The following is a 24,210-nucleotide window of genomic DNA, read 5'->3' on the forward strand; positions in this document are numbered from 1 at the left end:
GGCTTAGAAACACTTCCCTCTTTTTCTCCTTTTTTTTTTTTTTTTTTTCTTTAAGTAGCAGAAAAAGACAATGTTCATCCCACAACAAAATTCACATTATTAGTTCTAGGAGGTCATTATGAAGTAAAGTAAGCATAATGAAAAAATCTAAGACACACATAGTATTTTCCATGGAAATAATTTTAAAAACTCTGCATTCTCAGCAGTGCTATTAAACATAAAAGGAGATAGAATCCAGGAATATGTGGTATAGTAGCAAAGAGGCATGCTAGCCACAGTGTCTCATTTCTGATATTACAGTCACTCTACACTTAAATTCCAGGTCGCATCTAGATATTGTTTTTCTTAATCTTTTTATGCAAGCAATAACATCAGCAAAAGCCTACCATGAAAATCTTACTGAAAATTTCTTTTTCCAGACCTAACTTCCTGATGTTTTTGAAATGCTAGTGTAAGTGAGAAGTGGTTGGAATATTTTGTATACTTTTCATTGCAAAATACTTGTATTTCCAAAGTCAGATGGAAGGGTATTTATGACATAGAAGTTACAGCCAAATGCTATCCCTATCTCAAAATATAATCAGACTGCATGAAATGAGCTGTATGGCCTCTGCACTGCATAGCTTTACACTATTAAGTATAGCTTAGAAATAACAGAAACTGATATTGATGGGATCTGTTCTTGATTGTGCACAAAAAGGCAGCCAGGAATGCTTAAGGAAACCACAACAACAATAAAAGTAAATTAAAGGTCTAGTTGCAGGCCGCAGATGACTCTTATTTCTCCCACCATGTAAAAATTTGGCAGGTTAGTAACCTTACTTAGCATCTTTAGTGGCCTCCTGCCTATGTATGCTATGATGAGATAGACTTAACCGAAAAACTGTTTCATGCTGCTGAGCTGTATTTAGTGTAACTGCATTGACTAAAATGAATAAGCTAGAAATTGTCATACTGGATGTAAAGATTTAATGATGTTAGAGAGGTGTTAACAGGTAGATTGATTAACTACTGTGATCAAAAGAAGGCCAGACAGGAGAAGAAAAGACGGATGAATAAAATAAAATACCTATAATAACCAGAGTGATAATTTTCACATGCTGTATAAAGTTACACAGAAATAACTGAAGGAACAACTGACTGTATGATCTCTCTGAAGCCTCAGACGTCTGTGTTTAAAAACAAAGTAGTGTACAACTGCATAATCTGCATATATCAGCATGTGGATGGCTATAAAAGGATACAACAGGGATGAAAGCTCTTGCTTATACAGTAGGGTTACAGTATGAACTAAATGAAAAGACTATTTATCCATTTTACTATAAAAATAACCCCCTGAGAGTAATTAAATGAATTTTCAATTTGAAAACACTTTACTTTTAATTGCTCTTTATATACCAAAACAAAACCAAACTAAAATGTGTAATCTTGTTCAATTTTTCTTAGAAATAGGGACACATTTCTAGCTTCATTCTTACAGAAGCTTCTCAATATTCATATGGAGTGCAAGCTGTTACCATTTCCTATACGAAGCATATAAGCATTGACAAGTTCACATAGCTGCTTGTTTTGTTCAAGGGATAAGTTTGGTTTTTTAGGTTACATATACATATGAATTTGCACTCAGATTTTTATATCATTCATATTCCCCAAATATTTAACATTGAAGAACTTAATCAAAATCGAATTTTAAAAGAGATGGTTTTAACTACAACAAAATCCATACTCTACTGAATTACAGCTAGCAGTTTTGTGTAACTGCAGATAAACCCACAATGATTCAATCCAAACCAAGGATTTCTTTTAGATTCTGCTGGGAACCCTGGAAACAGAGTCTTGAATGGATACATCTACCATTACTTTGTCACATTATTTCTGCCACAGTACACTTGCAAATCTGAAAGGAGTTACAGAGCACTCAAGCCTTGTTGCAACATTATAAGTGCTACCTTATAATGCAACATTATAAGTGCTACCTTCAGGACTGGCATGAGTCCCACCACTTCTTTACAGACTCCCACAACCTCCATTTGTTCTACCCCTAACACATTTACAACATATAGAAGGCATACGAGAGGTGGCTGCTAGGCTCCTGTCTTCAAATGGCATAGTTGCAGTCCCAGGCACTCAGAAAGATGTACTTGTGTGTGTCTGCTTGTTACTGGCGTTTACTCTGCCTGCTCCAAAATGGATTTCAACTTCAGCAGGAGAAAGAGGTTTGATACTCAAAGCTGACTTTGTCTCTAACTCATTTAGGCCAAGAAATCTCTTGAGTGTATCACAGATGAGTAAATCTAGGAGACAGAGTAAATCAGGACAATGTTGACTTCTTAAGTCACAGTGGTGAAAGAGAGGTTGTATCCTGACATAATGGCTGATGTTTAGACCTGTGCACATCGCTGCCCAAAAGCTGCAGGCATTATTCACCTTGGGGATGCTTACTCTTACTTGACATTGACATTGTCTACCACAGTAGGTTTAATCTGCTTTTCCAAGTTTGTCAGAGGAAAAGGACTACTTGGCAGGATTCAAGTGAGCTTCTATGGACATGGGAGAGACCCATTGTTGCAAGGTGGATATTGAAAATCTCCTTGCATGGATCAATCTGTGAATAATCATGCACAAATTCTGTACTGACTTTTATGTTCTGAACAGTCTGAAGGAGGTAAATAAGCCTACTGAGGGAAGGCAGGTTGATTCAAGTATCATGTCTTATAGCAATAACCCAGTGTTCAGAACACTGTTGTAGCAGGGCTCAGCACCTGAGGTCTCTGGTTTTGAGCCCCTTCCAAATACCCTTTGTGCTGTGGTTTGAAAATACAGTGTCAACATGGCTGAGGCTTTCCACATAGCTGACATAACTTTAAATATAGTGCCCAATATCTCTGAGGGAATTGTGGTATACCCAAAGGTGATTGGGAGGGGAATCTGGCAGTAGCTACCATTCATGATCACAGAGAATATAATCACAGCTGTGTTAAAAGTGCAGATGACTTGTCAGGAGTGTCATGAGATTTTTGTCCTTTCCCTGAAGTGAACTGCTGTTGTAAGACATGAAGTGGTGGTAATGACTTCGTTGTCTATGTCAGTGATGGTGCCACCCAAAGAGGAAGGAGAGAGAAATTGAGAGTAAAGTTTACACCCCTGGACCTGGATATCAGGTTCACCTGCATGTGTGCATACAGGAGGACGTGGACCTGACCTCCAAGGACTTCAGAGACAGAGGACAAAACCAGTTTTCACATCTGACAGAGCCTGGACAGTAAATTTTTAGGAAAGAACATACAGGCTTGGAGTCAACAGAACTCAGAAAACAACTAGAAAGATATAAAAGGCTGCTAGGAGAATCACAGAAGAGGCTGAATGTATCTGTAGGTGATTTTCACCTTTGAACAATCTGAAACTGGAAGATAAGCATTTGTTGTCAGGGGTTAAAGCAAAAAAAGATGACACCCCCCCCACCCCCACAAGTTGAGACCCTGTGACTAATCTGTACAAAGGAAGTGCACGGGGGTAATTTAACAATGAAATATTCTTTTATCACAAACAATGTATATTTATAGATAAATACAATTCTTAATCCATAGATATGACAATTGGAAATTATGCTTTTGGATCCTTTTATCCCAAAATAAAATTCATAAAACCCAATGTTAGTACCTTCTCCTTTAGACATATTTCACATATCCTGTTAAATAAAGGAGGGAGATGCTATTTACATTATGGTATTTTAAATAATCAAAACTGGTAGATAAAACTATTAATGCTATCATCAGCTGACAATTTATCTTATTGGAAACCTTAATGTTGTATTGACTATTTTCTTTTAGAAACTAGAATATCTTCACAAAACCTCTGAATACTGTGATTTCATCAGCTAAAACGTAATAAGAAGCTAAAATGTACTCACTTATTGTATTTCTTACTTCATTTAATTTTTCTCCAAGGCATTTAGCTTCAGCAAATCTGTCAATGCAAGCATAATGATACAGAATTATTCTACAATCATTCACATTAAAATATAGAATTAAAATTAGAATTTTGACTCAGAAATAGAACTAGTTGGAACTAATTTTCTGTCAGAAAATATTGTCTAGTGTCAAAGAAACCATTTCTGAAATTGGATTCTCTTAAATATTCATATTACACTAATTGATTCATTTTAATATGCTACATTACCGGCAATGTTTTAACATAAAGCTATATAAAAGAAAAAGTAAAAGAAAAAAAAAAAAAAAACCTAAGTAAAGTCAAAATAAATGTTTGTAACTTTTAGAACCTCTGCTCATGAGGAATTTTCCAATTTCTGTCTGTAATTTGCATGTAGCTGATGACCACTGTTTATACTGTGTGAAAATGTATACCTCAGTCAATAAGAAATCTCTCAAACAGAATTATCAGAAAGTGTGATAAAAATAAATTATTCTGTACTTCTACAGATAGCCCATGTATGACTGCAGAGATTCAGATTATATTTATCTACTGCTCAAATGCCAATACAAGTGAAAGCTAGCCACATGAAGATATGCAAATAGCAAGCAAGAAGCAGGCTGAAAACAAAGGGAACAAATCCATGAATCAGGCTTTGGAAACTCCCATTTTGCAGTATGCAAATAGCTTGATGAAAAATCAAAACTGGAAATGAGTTATTTTAAAATATTAAATTCCCATCAGTTATGTTTCTAAATTAATTCCCTGGCCACTTCCTCATTCTATTCAAACAATTAAATCTTCACATGGTCTGTAAAATATTCTAAAGATCAGAAGGTTCTTTTTTAGCCTGCAACTACTCACTCTATGTCTTCCTCCTTAGGAAGGAGGAATCATATCTCAGTATATCCTTAAAAATGGCCACCTACAGAGCCTTACAAATTTACTTATATCCTCTACATTCCCACAGCTTACTAGAACTTGATGCTTTCTTGTTTCATGCTCTTTCTTCTGTTTTCTGATTTATTACAGCAGTTGCTGTCATAATTATTCTCTTACACTTACTTAACAGTCCACTAAATCGTTTAGGACAAATGGCATACATATCAGGCTTTCACATGCCAAATATATTCTGCTGTAAAAATCATGACAGTCAATTCAATGTACAATAGCAAAATCTGAAGGGTTTCTGAGAGAACCGAGGCTTGTTCAAGGAAATATCCATTGTAATACTCTAAACAGTAATAATTTAAAATGTAGAAAGATGATTTGCTGTATTGTGACATTCATTGTAAGACGTTAGGCTTAACATGAAATTCTAATTTGTTACTTGGATGTATACAAGTTGAACCTTGCTGAATGTGATGGCAAAACTGTAATTCTTAACTGCTGCACAAGCCTTTAGCTGACCTGGAAGAGTTTTGGTCTAGCCAAAGTAAATCAAGAAATCTACAAATTGTATTTCTACCTAATGCAAATAATGGCAAAACAGAGTCTAGAAATAAAACTTTCCCTTGAGGAGATAGACTTTGGAAAATTGCCACTTCTTGATTAGTCCATTTCCCTTTGAAACTGAAACAAGTTAGCATTTCAGGTGCCCACATTCATATCTGCTCACAAACATTTGCTTTCAACGATGAATTCAACATGGGTAAATGGCTGAAGCTGGAGGGCTTCTCAGAACTTACTGTTTCCCACATAAAGAAGGCTGAAACCTTTGAAGTATTTGTGAGGCTTTTATATAAACTTTTTCCACTGGTGTTGACTTAGAGCACCCAAGCAGGCCTTGAAGACTGTGTAAAGATCAAAGCTAAACATCTCAAAGTATGTCTCTCTTTCTTTCCCTCAGCTTTCATGAGTCAAATACTAAATTCATCAATTACTTAGTGATTCCTGAGGCAAATCTCCTGTTGACTATCGACTGATTCGTGTTCACAGAGAGATTTAGCTGGACAAGGTGAAGCCAGCTATCTGTCCAGCCCTTATTCATAGTTTACTGCCAATAGTTGAATGCATCTGTTTCTCAAATACTACAGTTTATAAACTGGCACAATAACATAAACTGAAATTTAGCATTAATTTATGATAGTCCAACAAAGTCCATCTGTGACTATGAATCATAGTCAAAGAAACTCAACCAGACATTCATAAGATTTGACTCTAACACTGAAAGGGAAAGGGCTATTTCTTATACTCTTCTAATAAAAAAAAGATATTTTCTAGCAGAAAGATAATATTGCTACAAACAGTGATGAATGAACATTTATATTGTTAGCTGAGAAGAGTTCATGTGTATACTACATGGAGAGCACTCCATAGAAAGGCCAAATCATGGCTTATATTACCTGTAAGATAAATATTCCATAATGAAACCCAAAAGTGAATTTAGCCACTAATTTTAGTGGAGTAAGTGTTTTTAAAAACTGTTTAACTGTTTCAATGCAAATGCCAGCAATTAAAAAAAAAAATTGAAAAAAAATCTCTTTGCTCATAATGTGAAGCAAGACAAACTCAGGGGCTGTCTAATGAGAGATTGGAGACATATAGTGAATTAAATGAACACTGGCTCATTTTTAATTATTAGAAATTACAACAAGTGACATAAATGAAACTCATCCTTTCCATAAAACTTATCTATAGGTAATGAAAAAACAAGTTTGCTGCTAACGAGCTGAAACACAGAAAGCAAGAAAAGAAAAAAAAAATGAAACAATTAAATGAAGAACAACAAAATGGAAACTAGATTTACCTCACATCTGTAAGCTCAGTAGAATTTAGTACTGGAAATATTGACTAGCATGGGATTTAAAATCTTTGTGTGGTATGCAACATTACATAGGAGTGGCTCAGCTGAGAAGATTGCTTGGTAGTATATTTCACCAGAAAATGAGATGCATTTTTCTCCTCCTTAGAGGAACAATGTTAAGAGAACACGGTTGCATTGAGAAACAGGATATTATTAAGTTCTGTGAAAGTCAAGGGTAAGACATTCAAATTGCAGAAATCTGATTCGATCTGGACATAAACACAGATTTTTTAAAACAGAACAGCAGTTATTAACACACAGAAGGTAACGGAAAAATAATTGCTTTGGATTAACTGGAAAATATGGTGCAGAAGATCACTTTTTCTGTCTTACAAAGTCACTTCCCATAGGCAACTGTCTTAATAGGATAGCTTGAATCTATCGCTTTTCTCTTGAACAATAAGTCAGTAAAGAAGCTTCAGAGAGAGATTACCTTTTTTTAGTATATCTATATATATATAAATATAAAATGTTCCCTACATTTTAAATCCAGAGATGGTACTGAGTTACAGTACTGAGCTACTGGCCCTATAAAGAGCTCTGAAGTAGTAGGTGAAAAATTTTGTGTCAAAACCAGTATGTCTTTTAAATATGTTTTTTTTTTTAACAAGACAGATGCTTTTCATTATTTGATTTAATCAACCAATTACATTTGACTGTTTATATACAGGTAGCTACAGAAAAAAAGTATATTGTGTATGTATGACTATGTCTACTCACATTTATATGAATAATTTCGCAGCCTGAACAGCAGTTGCGACCTTCACAGACAAGCTTCCAGCTAGGCTCACTGACAGTTCACAATTCAATTATTGTAAGAATGATGTAATTAGCAAGCCAAGAAAATCTACCCAAAATACCCAAAGGAAAAAATAAGACAGCTAAATATAAGTAATTTGTGAACCAAATACTGTTTGTGGTATGACAGAAGTGGTTATGCAACTATAAACAAAATTATTAACATAAGAGGCCTGCATATAAAGGGAAGTTATGGTAGCCTTTAAATATGTGGTGTCTACACACTTCTTCCTGTGCAATTTGAACACTGGCTGGGTAACAGAGCTTTTGTGTAACTGGTAGTTCAGAGATTGTGTTCCAAATTACAGACTAGACTTGATATGAATCTATTTTAATGAACTTGATAAACTTGGAGCTATAGATATATTTGCCAAAAATGACCATGAATGGCAAAGGAAAATTGTCTTGCTCCTGAGTATCAAAGATTCACATTAGCACTGATTTCAGGTATCAGCTTATACATAGTAGAGAGGAGTTACCCAAAGGATTAGTCTGAATCTCTTTGTCCTTTAGGGAAAGCAAAACTGGTGTCAAACTTTGTGGGTTCTGCCCATTTCTATTACATGTTCTGAAACCAGAAGGAAATACCAGTTCACTTCACAAAAATAACAGAGAAAATATGGAAGAATTGTGATTAACTAGATGAAATGTAGGGCATGACTCAGAACTCTATTGCTCCCATTATCACGCTGTGACCAGCAAGTGTTCTGCTCAATAAACAGAAATGTCAGAAATTATATACATCTAATAACTTGCCATTTTATGTCCCTGTGGCTAAATTACAGACCCAGGTAGAAAGCTAACCAGTTCAGAAAAGTGATAAATAGCAACATCTTCAATAAGTCACAGAGATGTGGAGACCATTTCTTGTCTCTGATTCACTGAAGTAGAAGAGTATAAGACTCAATGACCTAGAAAACAATGCCTCTCATGCCTATTAAGTTGGAATATTGTTTTATTAAGAAAGCAGAAGAAAGTGGAGAAATCTGAAGGAGAAAACCTCGGGGGAAAAAAAAAAAAGAAGAAAAAACCCCACCCACACCCTTAGTCTGTTATGGAAAATGTTAGTTACAAGGGTAGATGGAGATACCTAGTTTTGGTATCTCCAGTCTCAAAATCTTGTGTTTCTCTTGCAATACAAAGACAGTTAACACTTGAAAAACTGTCACTGAAACAGTACTGTTACCCAATCAATGTAGACAAGTGTCTGTGTTTTAATTTCTGAGATGTATCGAAATCTGCTTTATGAAAATCCATGTTTTCAACATTTTGCCATTCTCACCATGTTCACCAGAGTATTTTGAACTGTTTTGCCAGCATTAACAATAAATATGGAGGAGGAAAGTATTATTTCTGGTTTTGAGTTCAAAACTGGCAGAGAATAGCTAAAACCACTTGGCAAACAAGTTAGGAACAACAGACAAAAGCATATGTTAAACATCTCCTAGCTTACTATCCAACTCAGTGTTGAATCCAGTAAAACATTTTTGACAATGGAAATTGCAGTAATTGATTCAGTCACATGTAACTCACTTCCTTTAGATAATTCATGACCATGAATGCCATTACCACACTGCTTCAACATGGCTATGAAGAGAAGATGAATAAAACCAGAGGAAATACACACTAAGATTCCTCATGCCACTTTCATATTCTATCCAGACTTTCATTCTGTCACCATTGAGTGCTTCCTGAAATACTCCCAGTAAGAAAAGGTGAAGTTTCTATACCAAGTTCTCAATAGAAGCCTGGGATAAAATCGTGATAAAATCAGAAGCCTGATGTAAAATCATGTATTCCTACCAACATTCCTAATGAATTTTCAGACATCTTCCTCCAGCTGTATCTTGCTGTGCCACTCACCTCTGTTTTAGAAGCTGTTTGTTGTCCTCAATGGTTACACTGTCAGCATGGTCTTGCTTGAAAATTTTGAAAGCTTCCTGACATCCAAGTGACATCTTTCCTCCTCCTCCAAGAAAAGAAAAAGAGGTACACTTCAGAGTCACCAAAGATAGACATAGCAAGTCAGCCCAAGGGTCTTAAAACATCCAGAATGCCAAGTTCAGTGTTCCACCAGTGGAAAAGCATTTTTGACAAAAGATTTCTCTTATTTGACAAATTAATTTGATTTCACTTCACTCCCCTAAAATCTGAATGTCTGAGCTCTATAATTTCTCAAGACAATTTAAAATGTTCATAGGCAAAATGTGTCTTCAAAATTTCAAAATATGTAAAATATTCTTGTGAGCAAGAGGTATTTTCACAACAGCAAACTGAAATTTGCTTCTGTATTTCTTTCATCCATGTTTCATATTGGCCCCTAAACATACCTTCAATAATTGAATTTTTTTTGGAGGAAAATAAAAATCGGGCTTCTTTTAATCATGTATTACTGAATGGTTTTCATCCCCTTTTCACTGAAGCAGGTATTCTGCCTGAAAAAATGGTTGATTCCTTTCTTTCACATTTTCAACATGGTGTTTATTTCGTTTTCGTGTGCCAGAATGTCAAGACCTATTTGGACTTCAAATCTTTTAAAAAGAATCAGTAAAGAACCAGTCTGTATTATTCATCAGTTCTCATTTCTAGATGATCTATACATCCAAGTAAGAAATAACGTATCTGTATTATCATTAACAGAAACATTCAAAGGCTTATGAAGAATGAAAGATTACATCAGCATTTGTGTTATCAATAGTATATATGTCAATAAAAAAGCAAGGAGAAAGGATGGGTCTTGCACTTAAATTATAGTAATGAAGATGAGTATCAGAAAGGGGAGGAATCTCACACTCAAAACTGTGTGAAAAATGCAAAGTAGTTCCAGCTCTACTTCAACCTCATGGTTGCAAGTTAAGCTTCAAAAATTATGTTCCTTAATTTTGAATTTTATTCTCCTTAGTTTTTTACTTCTAGAGTCTTTTTTCTTTCTTACTCACAAGCCTTCCTTCCTGCTCCAGAGCTACTGAAACTCCCAAATGCATTGTGCACAAGAGCTACCATGTTTCCTGAGAGTTCTGCTGTGCAAGTTTTCCATACATTTTGTGCCAATGGACCAGCGCTACCAACAACTTATGTATATGTCCAGTTATGCCAATTATTTTCTGGGCTACCTGCTTTGCAATTTTAGTGTAAGTAGGGATGGCGCATTCACAAAACATACCTAAACAGATTGGAATATGGAATACCAGGAAACCACATCTTACTGGAGTCTAGGTCAATAATATGCATTTTATAGACAATCTAAATATGTTTTGCTGCCCCTCGTCATAACACCAGGATTACTCCCCACTGACTTCAGTGAGATTTCTGTGGTGTAAGATACTGTTTTACAGCGAAGGCTGGTAACACAAACTAGCTCCAGGGTTCAATAATCAGTAAAAGTTCAAAAACCTTTATTCAAAATATACTAGAAAAATTTGCCCTCTGTTTCAGTCAGCACATCTGTTACTAATTTAAAAATCTGGAGTTGAAAATAGAACCACCAGGAATGTTTGAATGGCAAAGCATGCAGAAATGCTCCACCCTTTTTGAATAAGAAAATCAAAGAAAGATACAGTGTACTCTTTACTGCTGTGTGATCCAAAGGAGCATGAGGATTTAGGAAAATATATTTTCCTGTGATGATGACCTGAGAATATAATGTTCGTATTTCATGCTTGCCTTGAAGAAAAACAGGCAGCTATGCAAGAAGAATTTTATATTACTTTCATCCCATCACTAGCACTAATTTTAATATGCAGCCTGAATTGACCCACTAGAATTGCTTTTGTTAAAGAAAAGATTGCATTAGGTGCAGAAAGCCTGAATTAAATTCATGGTTGAACCTGAAATAAACAATGAAACACCCTTACTCATACATAAGACTGCAATGTAAAGTATTTAACCCTTCTGGCAATGTGCAGACATTGAGAAATAAAAACAGTAGAAGTCAGTTTAGAAAACAAAACTATTACAGTATTATTGCTTCTGTCTGGCAGAAGTGAATCAACCAAAATTAAGGGTAATCTGATAATCATTTTCCAGTGCTACATTCAGATGCAGCAAATCTTTATAGCCAAACAAAGCACACAGAAATAGATCCCCAGAACTCTTTTGAAGGGGAAATTTTTTGGTTTATATAGTTCCTTTTAAGAACATATGTATTAGTAAATACATAAAATAGTAAACAGTCACATAATGAAACTGGTATGTAAGGGAAGTAGCTTAAAAAAGACCAATAAAATTGTCCCTCAGCATAGAGGAGCATAAAAAGGAGAACACTGCAGCTTGTGGATAACAACAGAGACATTTAGGATGATAATAAGGGAATATAGGGAAATAGGGAAAATAGGGAATTTTAATACTAGTAAAAGACTGCAAGGAACATTGGAAGCTTGATGGAGTGGTTGTGTTTTCATTCTGCTAAATAATGAAGATTATTCTTCTCCATGATTGAAGTTACATTTTCAATTATGCTGTTTGCATTTCCTTAAATAATCTATAGTTTCATAAAGTAACTTCACCTTCTTGCCTTCAAGTGTAAAGGTGCACAAACATTATTGGCATGTGTTTCTCCTGGGCCTAATTCTAACAAACAAGCTCTATGTTCTTTTAAAACAAGGTGCTATTGAATTTCTGTTTTTTTCTAGCTATACATTGAAACCTATGTATAGCAATATATACAAGATATGAATAAAAGCAGAATTGAGAGAAGAAACCATTGATTATTTTGGCAAGGTAGTTGAACAGTTCAGCTAAAACCGTTAAAAGTGTGGAAAACAATCTCTTTTACAGACCAAACAATTTTTTTCTCTCCTTTTTTAATACCATGGCATAGTGTTACAAAATATATCTTTGAAAATTCTTATCTAAGGAAGAGTCATCATATCCTACAGGATAAGAACTAGGAAACATATGTCATCAAGTCATTACAATGTGAACTGGAATAATCATTACCATAAAAATAGTTCAGATCTTTGGAAAAAGCATAAAAATTTCTTGCAATCACTTTAATGAAATCCCAGTAGATAGGACTGCATTAAAAAGTAATACATTTTGTATTAACTTCATTTTAATTATCTCTTTCCTGTTAGATTGTGTAAATATTTCTCAGTATTTATAGCAAATTCAATCAGATGAAATTGGGAAAACTCAGATTTGTCCAATATCTTGAATTTGACTCTTTAAGAATGTTCACATTGAAGGTTTGATTTCAGTCTGTACTCATATTCAGTGCACCAGCTTTCACATTAAGAAAAAGGTTTTGGTTCACTAGGCTCCTCTTGTAAAATGTGCAAATTACAGCTATCCCAACAAAGTCAGAAAGCAAAATGAGAATGACAGCTCACGATGCTGAACTAGAGCAACAAGATCTGAAATGGCCAAGGAAGTTTGCTGTATTATTTATAGTAGGCTAAACTCTTGAAATTACTAATAATTTAAAATATATTAAGCAAAAAATGTAAGAAGGCTTTTGGATGTGTCCGATTGCTTTTTGAGGTGACATAAAAAGATCAAGATGATTTCAAGACTTAGTTGCAAAACTACAGCATGTAAAAGTCTGCATATCAGCAAAGCCATTGGCAGATATTATGCACCCTGTTCTATCACTAATTTAGAGATCACAAAATCACAGAATCCGAAGGGTTGGAAGGCACCTTGAAAGATCATCTAGTCCAACTTCCCTGCCCGAGCAGGACCACCTAGAGTAGGTCACAAAGGAACTCATCCAGGTGGGTTTTGAATGTCTCCAGAGGAGACTCCACAACCCATCTGGGCAGCCTGTTCCAGTGCTCTGTCATGCTCACAGTCAAGAAATTCTTCCTTGTGTTTCTTTGGAACCTCTTATGGTCCAGCTTATACCCATTGCCCCTTGTCCTGTCATTGGCCATGACTGAGAAGAGCCTGGCTCCATCCTCCTGACACCAGCCCTTTACATATTTGTAAACATTAATTAGGTCACTCCTCATTTATTCTATGTTGTTACATACACAAATGCTATTTTTAGCCACCTAACCAACAACTATTGAGTTTCTCACAAACGTGGATTAGACAAAAATGTTAAAGGAACATGTATGGTACAGTGTGGCACTGGATACTCAACTGCCCAGCAGAGAAATTATAGGGTTGAATGCTATTTTAAAGTTAAATAGTATCCAGTGGGATTACTGAAGGACTATGAGTAGGTAAGAGCATGCAAGTGTATGAATTTAGATCTTATTTTGTTGCCACAAGTGATCAAACATGGTTGTTCATATTTCAGTTACCATATTGATTTATAAATATATCAAACATCCATGTGTCCTATTGCAGCTTGCTTTAGTGATCTCCATTTACTGGACCATTTTTAAGGACTGTATTTAAGTATTTTTTCATAAAGATTTCAAGAGTGTTCAAACTGGAAACGGCAGTTCAAGAATGCTGAGTCTAGCCACCTTCCATTTTGGGAGTTAGTTTGTTGAAAAACATTTTAATGCACAGAAGAAGATGAGCTTCATAAAGTGAAGCCCACAGAAAACATTTGCGTTGTTCTTCAGTTAAGTCTGGAAACATCTGTCAAAAAAAAGCATCAAATTGATATTTTCTCTGTCAGAAAGCTAATAAGTTTCTCCTCACAACCCTACTTTCTAACAGATTTTGGTCCTAGTATGAGAGCTCTAGGGGAGTTCCAGCAGTCTTTATGCTGGAGGCTGCTAGTTTAACCTGCAAAAAGTATTGGAAACAACTCTCCAGGAGAGAAGGTTGCAAGTTGAGCTGTTCTAAAGGAGGAAGATTAAGACTCTTAAAAAAAGTAAACTCCTGGGAATAGCTGTTTAGATCATGTATTCTGATGAGAAAGACATCTGTCCATATATCTTACCACATATCTGTTTTGCAGAAAACATATTTTCACAGTAAACACTTTGTCTTTCCATTCCTACAAAGTGGTCTATTGGACAAGAATTGTCAAATTTATCACTGAAATGAATAGGAGGAAAAAGTATCCGTGGCTCAAAGAATACTCTCATTTAAGTGAGGGCTGTCTGAAGAATTTCAGGATGGCATCTAGTGTGAATTGTGAGGCTTCATGCTTATAAAGGCTGTCAACCTATTTGTGCTATTATGTATTTCAACTTATTATTAAATACAGACAAAGGAACTGTGGACATTTCCAAATGAAACTAAAGACATTTTTTTTATAAGTCTTTGTAATAGAACTAAGGTGTTAGAAGCGTTTGCACGTAAGCATAATTCATTACATCTTTACCAGTATTTCTCAAGATATCACAGTCAGTTCAGAATGGAAAAAAGTAGATGTAACAGAGCATGGGAACAATGAATCAACAAAGAATAAATGGTTAAAAATAAGAAAATAAACTGAAAAACAATATACAACAAATAGTTCCCCACTGTAAAGCTCAGCTATATTCTTGAAAAGCATATGTTTTACATATGGCTACCTTCATTAGACTGCAAATCAAAGTTCTTCATGGTACCCCTGCAGTGCTGGACTGCAGAACATAGTCTCTGGGAAAGTTAAAATCCTCAAAAGAAAACCAGAATTTTCAGACTCAATGAACAAAATAAAATATTGGCATAATTTCATTTCTCTGGCTCTGGAGTTTCTTTGTTTACTTGAAGGGAGGAAGAGGGTAAAATTAACAGTTTCCTGAGATTATGCCTATTGTGGTACTGAACATTGATCTAGGCAGGCTGGACTACACTTCACAGGTTCAAATTTCTAAGGTGCAAACCCTTGAGTTAATTGGTGATTGGGTCATTTATCTGAGCATCATTTTAGTCACATAAAATTAATCAATTGACAAGACAAAGTACACCATATATGTTGAAATAATTTATAAAGATAAACCATCACTAAATTAAACAGTAAATGAAGCACTGCAAATGCCTAACAGCAAAGAACAAACGTACAGGAGTATGTCAGATACGAATCAAAGACAAGTACTGTTTCTACTGCAATTAATAGTTAGAGGATATGTGATCACTAAAAGTGGGATTGCTTTATGATTATTAAAAGAATGAAAATGAAATATAACATACACTACCAACTTTGTAAAGGCAAATTTTTATAAAGTTTAACCAGTATGCTTCCAAAAAAACACCCCAACCAATCACTCAACAAGAATCACATAGTGAATATATTTTTACATTAATCAATATTCCTCTGAAGGACTAGTAAGGCAAATATTGAACTATATTTAAAAAACAAAAATAACAAAAAATCCCTCAAAAGGTTAAATGAAGTTTAAACTTAATTTAAAACAAAGTGAAATTGATCATTTTAGGATTGTCCAAGATCAAAGAAAAAAAGATAACAATACTCCAAATGGCATAAGATAACTGAATTTAACCATATTGACTTTTTTCAGTTTCATTATTTTAAGAAATTTCAAGTAACAGTATATATTAACTCAGGTGGATGTTTCTAAAAGCTCTACTTTTGCAACAAAAGCCACTTGACTTTAATGTCTAATGATAGTCAGAAATGCAATTTTAGGCTACTTCCTGACAAGTCTGATACTAGCTTGAACAATGTGAAAAGACTGAAACTATTGAAATTTCTTTCTCTCATTTTCTTCTTCTGCAAAATTAATATACTAGTTTGTCTACCTATTGTCAACATTGTGAAACACAATGCTAATAAGAATTACAGGATAAAAGAAAACTGGAACATAAAAGAAATAGCAACTTAAAATACGTTCATCACCTTCACCTGATAGAGGACATATCCTCCTGGGACATGTTAAATTCAGCTACCAGGACCATTTTGGTCTGATCCTGTAAGCTATATGTTCTAAAAATTTCTAAGATTACATAGCATGGCTTCAAGATGGTGTAGAATATCTGCACTAGCATTAATGATCTACAATGTGTCTACTTTTGTGTTACCTACTTATGCTTTTTTATTTTCTTGAATGAGTCAATAGGCAGCAGTTATCAAATCCAAATTGGGAGCAAAAGATGCAGTTAGAGTCTACTTAGCATAAAGAAAATGTTTGTGGATATCAGCAGTGAGGAATGAAGTAGTGTATTAACACAACCAAGTTTTTCTTACATTCTGACACCAATATTATTGCAGAAATATTTTACATTTCATGTATGACATCTTCTATGTCTCAAAAGAGAAAAAAAAATATTTTCAGCTACTATTAGCAACCATTTACTTCTTTAAAGCTGTCTATGACATTATATTTGTATATTGCATACACACATTGCAAGTCCTTAATTAGTGGGTACAAATAGAGAGCCTGAAATGAAGCATGGTAGGCTTGGCAGAAGCTCAGGAGGTGGCTACTAAGGAAAATATGAAGTCAAACCCACAAGAACTTTAGGAGACCCACCCAATAACATTGCCATTTCTAAATAAATAAGATTTACTTCTGCCCATTTCAGACAGCTTCTCATATATCTTATACTGCATTGTGAAGTTTACATTAAACATTGGATATTAGAAACAGACCAATCATTTCTCTCTCTTTGTAAGAGTCTAAATCTGTTCCCCTCAAAAGTTGATGCAGTTGCAAAATTTTTACTAAATATAAGAAAAGTGCAATACATGAGTCACTTGAGTAACCTATCAACTTTAAATTAGACTACTGTGCTTAAGGTGAAGATTTCAGTTAAGATTGAGTAACGACAAATTAAATGTATGTTTTGACATCCTTCATTTATTTTTCATGTTGCATCAGCAACATTTCCCACTTCTTTTTTAGACCTGAAAAAATGCTTTTATTTTCCAAAAACTTGTCTGTCTTTTTCAACTAGATCAACATGTTTAAAAAAATATAGAATACTGTCGACAAAAAATGTCTCGTATGTTCTATGCTGGTTTGAGTGACAGACACAGTATTTAAATTCTCCTTTTCTGTATATCTTTCTCAATTTTAGAAAAACTAGTCTGAATGGTGGGATAAGAATATTTCAAGAACTCTATCAAATGATAACCTACATCAAGTGAGGCATGACAGCTTGGATCCAATGCAAGTGAAGTTTTTTCTGTTAGGGACATCTGTAGAGATCCGCATGTACTTTTGGTGTCTGCAAAATCATCTCCAGCGACAATCTTGCCAATAACACCATAAACCACAAAAGAGGCATATTTCATTTTCAGAGCAGTTTAGCAGAGGAAAAATGACTTGTTATAAGCATCAATCTGGTTCTGGAAACTTACTGTACTTTTAATGTCATATTATATTTTAGTGTTATTCTTTATTAAGATACTGAGTTTTTCTGAGGTAGTCAGGCACTACATCTTAGGTAGACAAAAATAAATGTCTGAAGTGCGTATCCCATCAATTATTACCATTTAGGGAATATCTTAATATTTCAGGCTATAAACTACAGGAGATACTTCATGAGAATTTTGCTGTTTTTTTCATTCAGTAGGAACTCCAGTATCAAAAGAATGGGGTATTCTGAAGAAGAGAGTTGAGAGAAGACACCATGAGATACTTTACAGCAGTGTATCTCTCTTCACCTCTCAATAATCCAGATTACCCAATTAAAAAAATTGCTATCTTTTTACATCCAATATGAATGAGCTTTACCAATCTCATTGATTCTTGTTTTTGGCAGCTGAAAATTAGCAATTAAGAAATGAGTGAAACTTCTTAGTAAAAGATTGAACTTTGATTCCTGCTCTATTGAAGCGTTATTGTATTTTGCCTCTGAGAATGAACATGTTTGTGTACTAATGTCCAGATTTTTAAAAGTAATTAAGTATGTTATTCCTCAGCAATGACCACACTAAATTTCAAGTACTCAGCTAGTGAAGAAATATTTTCTCCATTCCTAAACAAGTCCTGTAACTACTACATTACGGACAGAATCCCCCTTTTCTCATGTCATTCCTGTCACTGTTAATGGTCAAAGCAGTCACTGTATATTAACTGTACTCCAGATATACACACAAAATTGAGTCTTCAGGACTTTTAATTAGTCTTTTCTGAACTGAGGACTTCTAGGTATATAATAAGTTCCAGAAGTTCAGCATACCAAAATAGGAGTCCTGTGCACATAAAGCAGCAGAAGTTTAAGGAACGCTTGTGTAGTTTTGTTAAAGTGTCTGCATGTTTTTAAATGCTGACTCTAAGTTGTTAAATTCTTTATGGAATCGTGCACATTGTGCATATTGTAAAATATAGAGTGCATTTCAGCAGGTCCAAGTACTTGGCAGTGTATGTAATTTCTCTCTGCATGATATTTACTCCAACTAGTTTCATAATTCATAATTACATTTCCCTGCAACTTTCATTAACGATGTAAAGGTTTAACTTCTTGTTCTAAATTGAGACTCATTTTTTTAAATTTTCTTTTCAGATATTGACTCAATTTGATCTCTGTGTTTAATCTGAGGTGCTTAGATGCAAACATGAGATTCTAAATGAGATATTACTTGTGACTTCTTAATTGAGCTAATTAGAAACAGCGTTTTCATTAGATCGTAAAAATCATGACTTTGCAGTTATTGCTATTTGATTTAATCTCACTTTGCCTTCTGTAATCCAGAAAATCAGATATTCCTTCTTGCAGAATGATCCTTTTGGAGGTCAGTACCACCAAAAAAGCCACCTCAACCACCTGTACTATTTGCCATAACTTTTTAATGCAGAAAAATATCTTGGCTACATTGGAAGTCCAACCCAATGGCATCCTGGGATGCATCAAGAAGAGTGTGGCCAACAGGTCAAGGGAGGTTCTTCTTCCCCTCTAGTCTGCCCTGGTGAGGCCTCATCTGGACTACTGTGTCCAGTTCTGGGCTCCTCAGCTCAAAATGGACAAAGAACTTCTGGAGAGAGTACAGCATAGGGCTACCAAGATGATCAGGGGACTGGAACATCTTTCATATGAGGAAAGGCTGTGCGAACTGGGTCTGTTTAGTCTAGAAAAGAGAAGATTGAGAGGGGATCTTATTTACATTTACAAATACCTAAATGGTGGATGTCAGGAGGTTGGGACATCCCTTTTTTCTATAGTAGCTAGCAACAGGACAAGGGGATGAAGCTGGAACACAAAAAGTTCCACTTAAATATAAGAAAAAACTATTTCACTGTGAGGGTGAGGGAGCCCTGGCACAGGCTGCCCAGAGGAGTTGTAGAGTCTCCTTCCCTGGAGGTCTTCAAGACCCTCCTGGATATGTTCCTATGTGACCTGATCTAGGTGAATCTGCTTCTTCAGGGGGGTTGGACTAGATGATCTCTAAAGGTTCCTTCTAACCCTACCATTCTATGATTCTATGATTAACATATACTACACTTATGTTTTGTGCTTGATGAAGACTTTTGCTTTTGTGATTTCACAGAAGAAAAAGTTCTGATAAAACTGGTATGCCATTCATCTCCACTCCTCTGCCATACTGGCTTACATAACTGTTCATCTGAGTATTATCTAATTTTAAATAACAAGTCTCTGCTAATCTAGTAAATCCTAGATAGGTGGATGGAAGAGAAACAAGAAGTCTGGCAACTATGACCAGTCAGAGACAGTAATCTCAATTGGAAGAGATGTATCTATAACCTCAAGAAAAACTGGTGAGAAGGAGCTACATGTTAGATGTAAGTGGGACCATATGGTAGAGACAGAAACTCCATCTGTATGCTTTGCTACTCTATTACAGTCCAGGCTCATGAAGTACTAAGACAGATCTGTGCCCTTTCTTTTTTTTACATACTACTTACAGACAACTCTGAGAAGTTGCTTTTTTAATAAAAAAGCAAGCAGACGTTTCTAACATATCAACCTATAGAAACAGTCATGTATACTGAATGGAAATACTGCTTTCATCAACAAAAATAAAACTGACAACAAACATTGTGAAAGTTAAGTCTTTGCGAGGTGGTTAACATGACATTTATTATTGTTATGAAATATCTGTTATATGCTTCTAATTTCCTAATGTAACAACAGAGTTCCTATCATCTGATTGTATCCACTGAGATGTCTTTTTGTTATTTCAGTATGACAGTACTTTCATTCTGACAATTTCACAACAACAGATTAAAAATTGTGACTGTAAAGCCACATAAGTGCAGAAGCTTAACTATATTGATACACTCTTTTTCTTGGTGCTGATATATAATGGACCGAATACACAAAATGTGTAACTTCCTGTCTCAGGATGGTTCAAAAACTGAGTTAATTAGAAAAACTTAATCAACAACCTCATTAATGTTTGCACATATATGAGTGAAGGAGGATGAAAAAAAGTTTGGCTAAAGTGTTATCAGGATCAATAAAAGAGGTATTGCACCACTCAGTCCTATGTATCAGCTAAAGGCCTCTATAAAACTGCCTGTGGCAAATCTGGAGCTTCCTATGTACAACAACTGTGGAAGCACAAAATGATACAATCAAAAATCTCATTGCTTATATCAAGACTGAAAGTAATGTATGGTAACAATTATGTTTCTGTGGTGTCTCTAGATTGCTTGAAGGAAATAAATAAATGCTTCTGAAATTTCATTAATATTACAGACATAGTTTTAAAATTTCAGGATCTATCCTTATTTATTCCTGTTGGCACAGGCACTCCTCACAGAAGAACAAGAAGCATTGGGAAAATACCAACCAACAGGATTCTACATACTGAAAACTGTAGATTTTAAACAGAAGATGTAATTTAAAACGGGAATGTTACAACTAGTATTACCACTCGATGAGCCTGGAAACTTAGTTTTAATTCAGCATTTGTGTAATTTCTGTTTGTCATATCCCCAGATTTCACTGCTATAGATTTTTAAGTGCATCACTACAAAAAAAATAAAAAAGAAAATAATGTGCATGAAACCAACTAATCAAACAAAAAACTTCACCCGAAATACAATATTTAATTTCCGATATTATTGCGAAAATATCCACTCAAATATATAGATATGTCTACATTTTGAATTAGTAAGACTGAACATGAGAGCTCCGCATAGCTAGTCATGTCATCTTCATGTAGTTAATAATGGATCATTCTTTACTACCTTTGCAGCCAGATCTCAAATCCTCTTCCCTTCACTCCAGGGATTCACCTGTAACTTCTCCTTTTTGCACATAATTTTTTGGGGCATGATGCATTCACTCTAGGATGATGAAGAAAGAACATCTTTTATGTCTAACTACAGTATCACAGAATCATAGAATTGTAGGGGTTGGAAAGGACGTTTAGAGATCATCTAGTCCAACCCCCCTGATAAAGCAGGTCCACCTAGATAAGGTTACACAGGAGAGTTTTGAAAACCTCCAAGGAAGGAGACTCCACACCCTCTCTGAGCAACCTGTGCCAGAGCTCCCTCATCCTCATAGGAAGGAAGTTTCTCCTCACGTTCAGGTGGAACCTCTTGTGTTCCAGCTTGTGCTGATTACTGTTGTCCTGTCACTAGGCACTACAGAAAAAAAAGACAGCCCCAGGTCTTACAGCCTTTCCTCAAATGAGAAATGTACCAGTCTCTGACCTTTCCTCTGCCATACTCTCTCCAGCAATTCCCTGCCTCTCTTGAGCTGGGGAGCTCAGAACTGGAAACAGCACTCCAGATGAGGCCTTATCAGGGCAGAGTAGAGGGGGATGAGAATCTCCCTTGACCTGCTGGACACACTTTTCCTAATGCACCCCATGATACCATTAGCCTTAGCCACAAAGGAACATGGTTGGGTCACGTTTAGTTTGCTGTCCACCAGAACTCCCAGGTCCCTCTCTGCAAAGCTGCTCTCCAGCAGGCTGCCCCCAGCCTGGGGTTGTTCCTTCCCAGGTACAGGACTCTGCACTTGTCCTTGTTGAACCTCATGAGGTTCCTCTCTGCCCAACTCTCAAGCCAGTCGAGATCCCGCTGAATGGCAGCACAGAATTCTGGTGAACCAGCCAGTCCTCCTAGTTTGGTGTCATCAGCGAACCTGCTGAGGGTATATTCTGTTCCCTCATCCAGGTCATTGATGAAGATGTTGAACAAGACTGGCCCCAGAACCGATCCCTGTGGAACTCCACTGGCCATGGGCTTCGAACTTGACTCTGTGCCATTGATCACCACCCTCTGGGCTCTGTCATTCAGCCAGCTCTTGATCTACCTCACTGTCCACTCGTCCAATCCACACTTCCTGAGCTAGTACACTAGTGTTCCAGAATCGACAAAAACCAAAAAGGGGAATAAAAGAGGAACATATTAATTAAAAATGAATTCCATACTTGACAACCTCAGGCTACATACGTCTGTTCCACAAGATGCTGGAAGCAGCACCACTGACCATGAACAGTGCTTAATAATATTGCTGCTGCAAGAAGTTGAAGTGAAGCTTTTTTGTTAAATATATCTTAATGCATTTTAATAAAGAACTGATAATGATTTGAAACATTTATATTTTGAACTTAGAGTCAAAGAGCCATAAAATTACTGGACAATTAATTCCTTGTCTCTCATACTCTGCAGTTGAAATCCCATCATAGATATTGAGCCACTGAAATGATTAAGATACCTTATTTGAGAGCAGGCCCATTGCAGAGAATGAATTTCTTTAACCTATCAAAGGGAGAATGAATCGGTAGAGACAGCTAAGACCCGAAAATTGCTGCTAAGTTGACCCAAAGATCTGTGCTATTCACATTATTTTCTGTCCTCAGAGAAAACATTAGAAATAACCATGTCATGGTTGTTAACAAGTATCATTTTTAAACAAAAGTGTACATATTAACTTCAAATTTAATCCCTGAAACCTCACTATGTTAAAATTAACTGAATTGTTTTCCATCTTAAATTGTCCCTAGAGACAGGAAGTGCCTTCGACCTTGTAGTTATGGGTTAGTGTAGTCTATCCTATTAACTGCAAGTCCTGCTGCCATAACAATAAATATCCACATTCAGTAAAATAATAATTCCATTTCTTCATGTGATGCAACCGTTCCTTGTTAAATAGAAGTCAGAGAGCAATTTGATACTGCATTGTGGTAAAATAAAGCCCAGGATATGGCAACATCTATTTGCTTGTAATAATTCACAGAATGCTTGTCTTCCAGAAACCTATCAGTGCATCTTTAGCAATTTCTTGACTTTTTTTTTTTTTTCCCCTTTGGAGGATGATTATTTATAGAAATATATATTTTCTAAATGCCACAAATATAAAAAAGATTATTGTGGTTACAGATCATTTACTATTAGAAAGCCATCTACAGTACATAATTACACTTTTTTTTTTTTTCCTTCTCAATGCTGATAATGGAAAGTAAATTACTTTAGAAGCTAAATTCCTGATCCTACAAATAAACATGTACTGGTATTTTTTTCTCCCAGGTGTATTTACAGAAATCAGAGACACAGATAACACGTGCCCATATGGATCAGCATAGTAATGAAAATTTTTTCTCCTTCCTGACAATGACTGAGTGAAAAAAAACCCTTTAATATTTAAAGACAACCTACGTTATTTAAAATACTAATGATTTTTTCTTTTATAAAACCTACACACATCTGCACAATAATATGCAACACATATTACATCACTTAAAAATGTTCTCTACAGAGACTCTCCTACTAATTTATTATCAGCTTTTGTTTTTCTACCTATAGTCTCTACAATACATAAAAACAGAAAAGGAAAACTAATTATTCTTATGACATCTAATACATGTCTATTGTATTAAAATTGAGATTTAAACAAAGGGTCAAGTAATGTGGGTTCTTCTTCATTTTAATTACTGTCTTTTGTTTCTGTGATTAGAGAAA

General features: G+C 35.3%; 1 protein-coding gene across 1 annotated transcript in view; it reads right to left on the reverse strand.

Moving 5' to 3' along the window:
• KIF6 (kinesin family member 6) overlaps positions 1-24,210 on the reverse strand; it is a 154,672-nt gene that overhangs the window by 47,249 nt on the left and 83,213 nt on the right. The window contains exons 14-15 of the mRNA XM_061989631.1: positions 9,398-9,500; positions 3,911-3,966 (exon numbers count right to left, since the gene is read on the reverse strand). Of these exons, the coding sequence (XP_061845615.1) occupies positions 3,911-3,966; positions 9,398-9,500 (159 nt within the window). The remainder of the gene's footprint in view (positions 1-3,910; positions 3,967-9,397; positions 9,501-24,210) is intronic.

The sequence above is a fragment of the Colius striatus genome, chromosome 2 (assembly GCF_028858725.1).
Source record: "Colius striatus isolate bColStr4 chromosome 2, bColStr4.1.hap1, whole genome shotgun sequence".
Taxonomy (NCBI): Eukaryota; Metazoa; Chordata; class Aves; order Coliiformes; family Coliidae; genus Colius; species Colius striatus.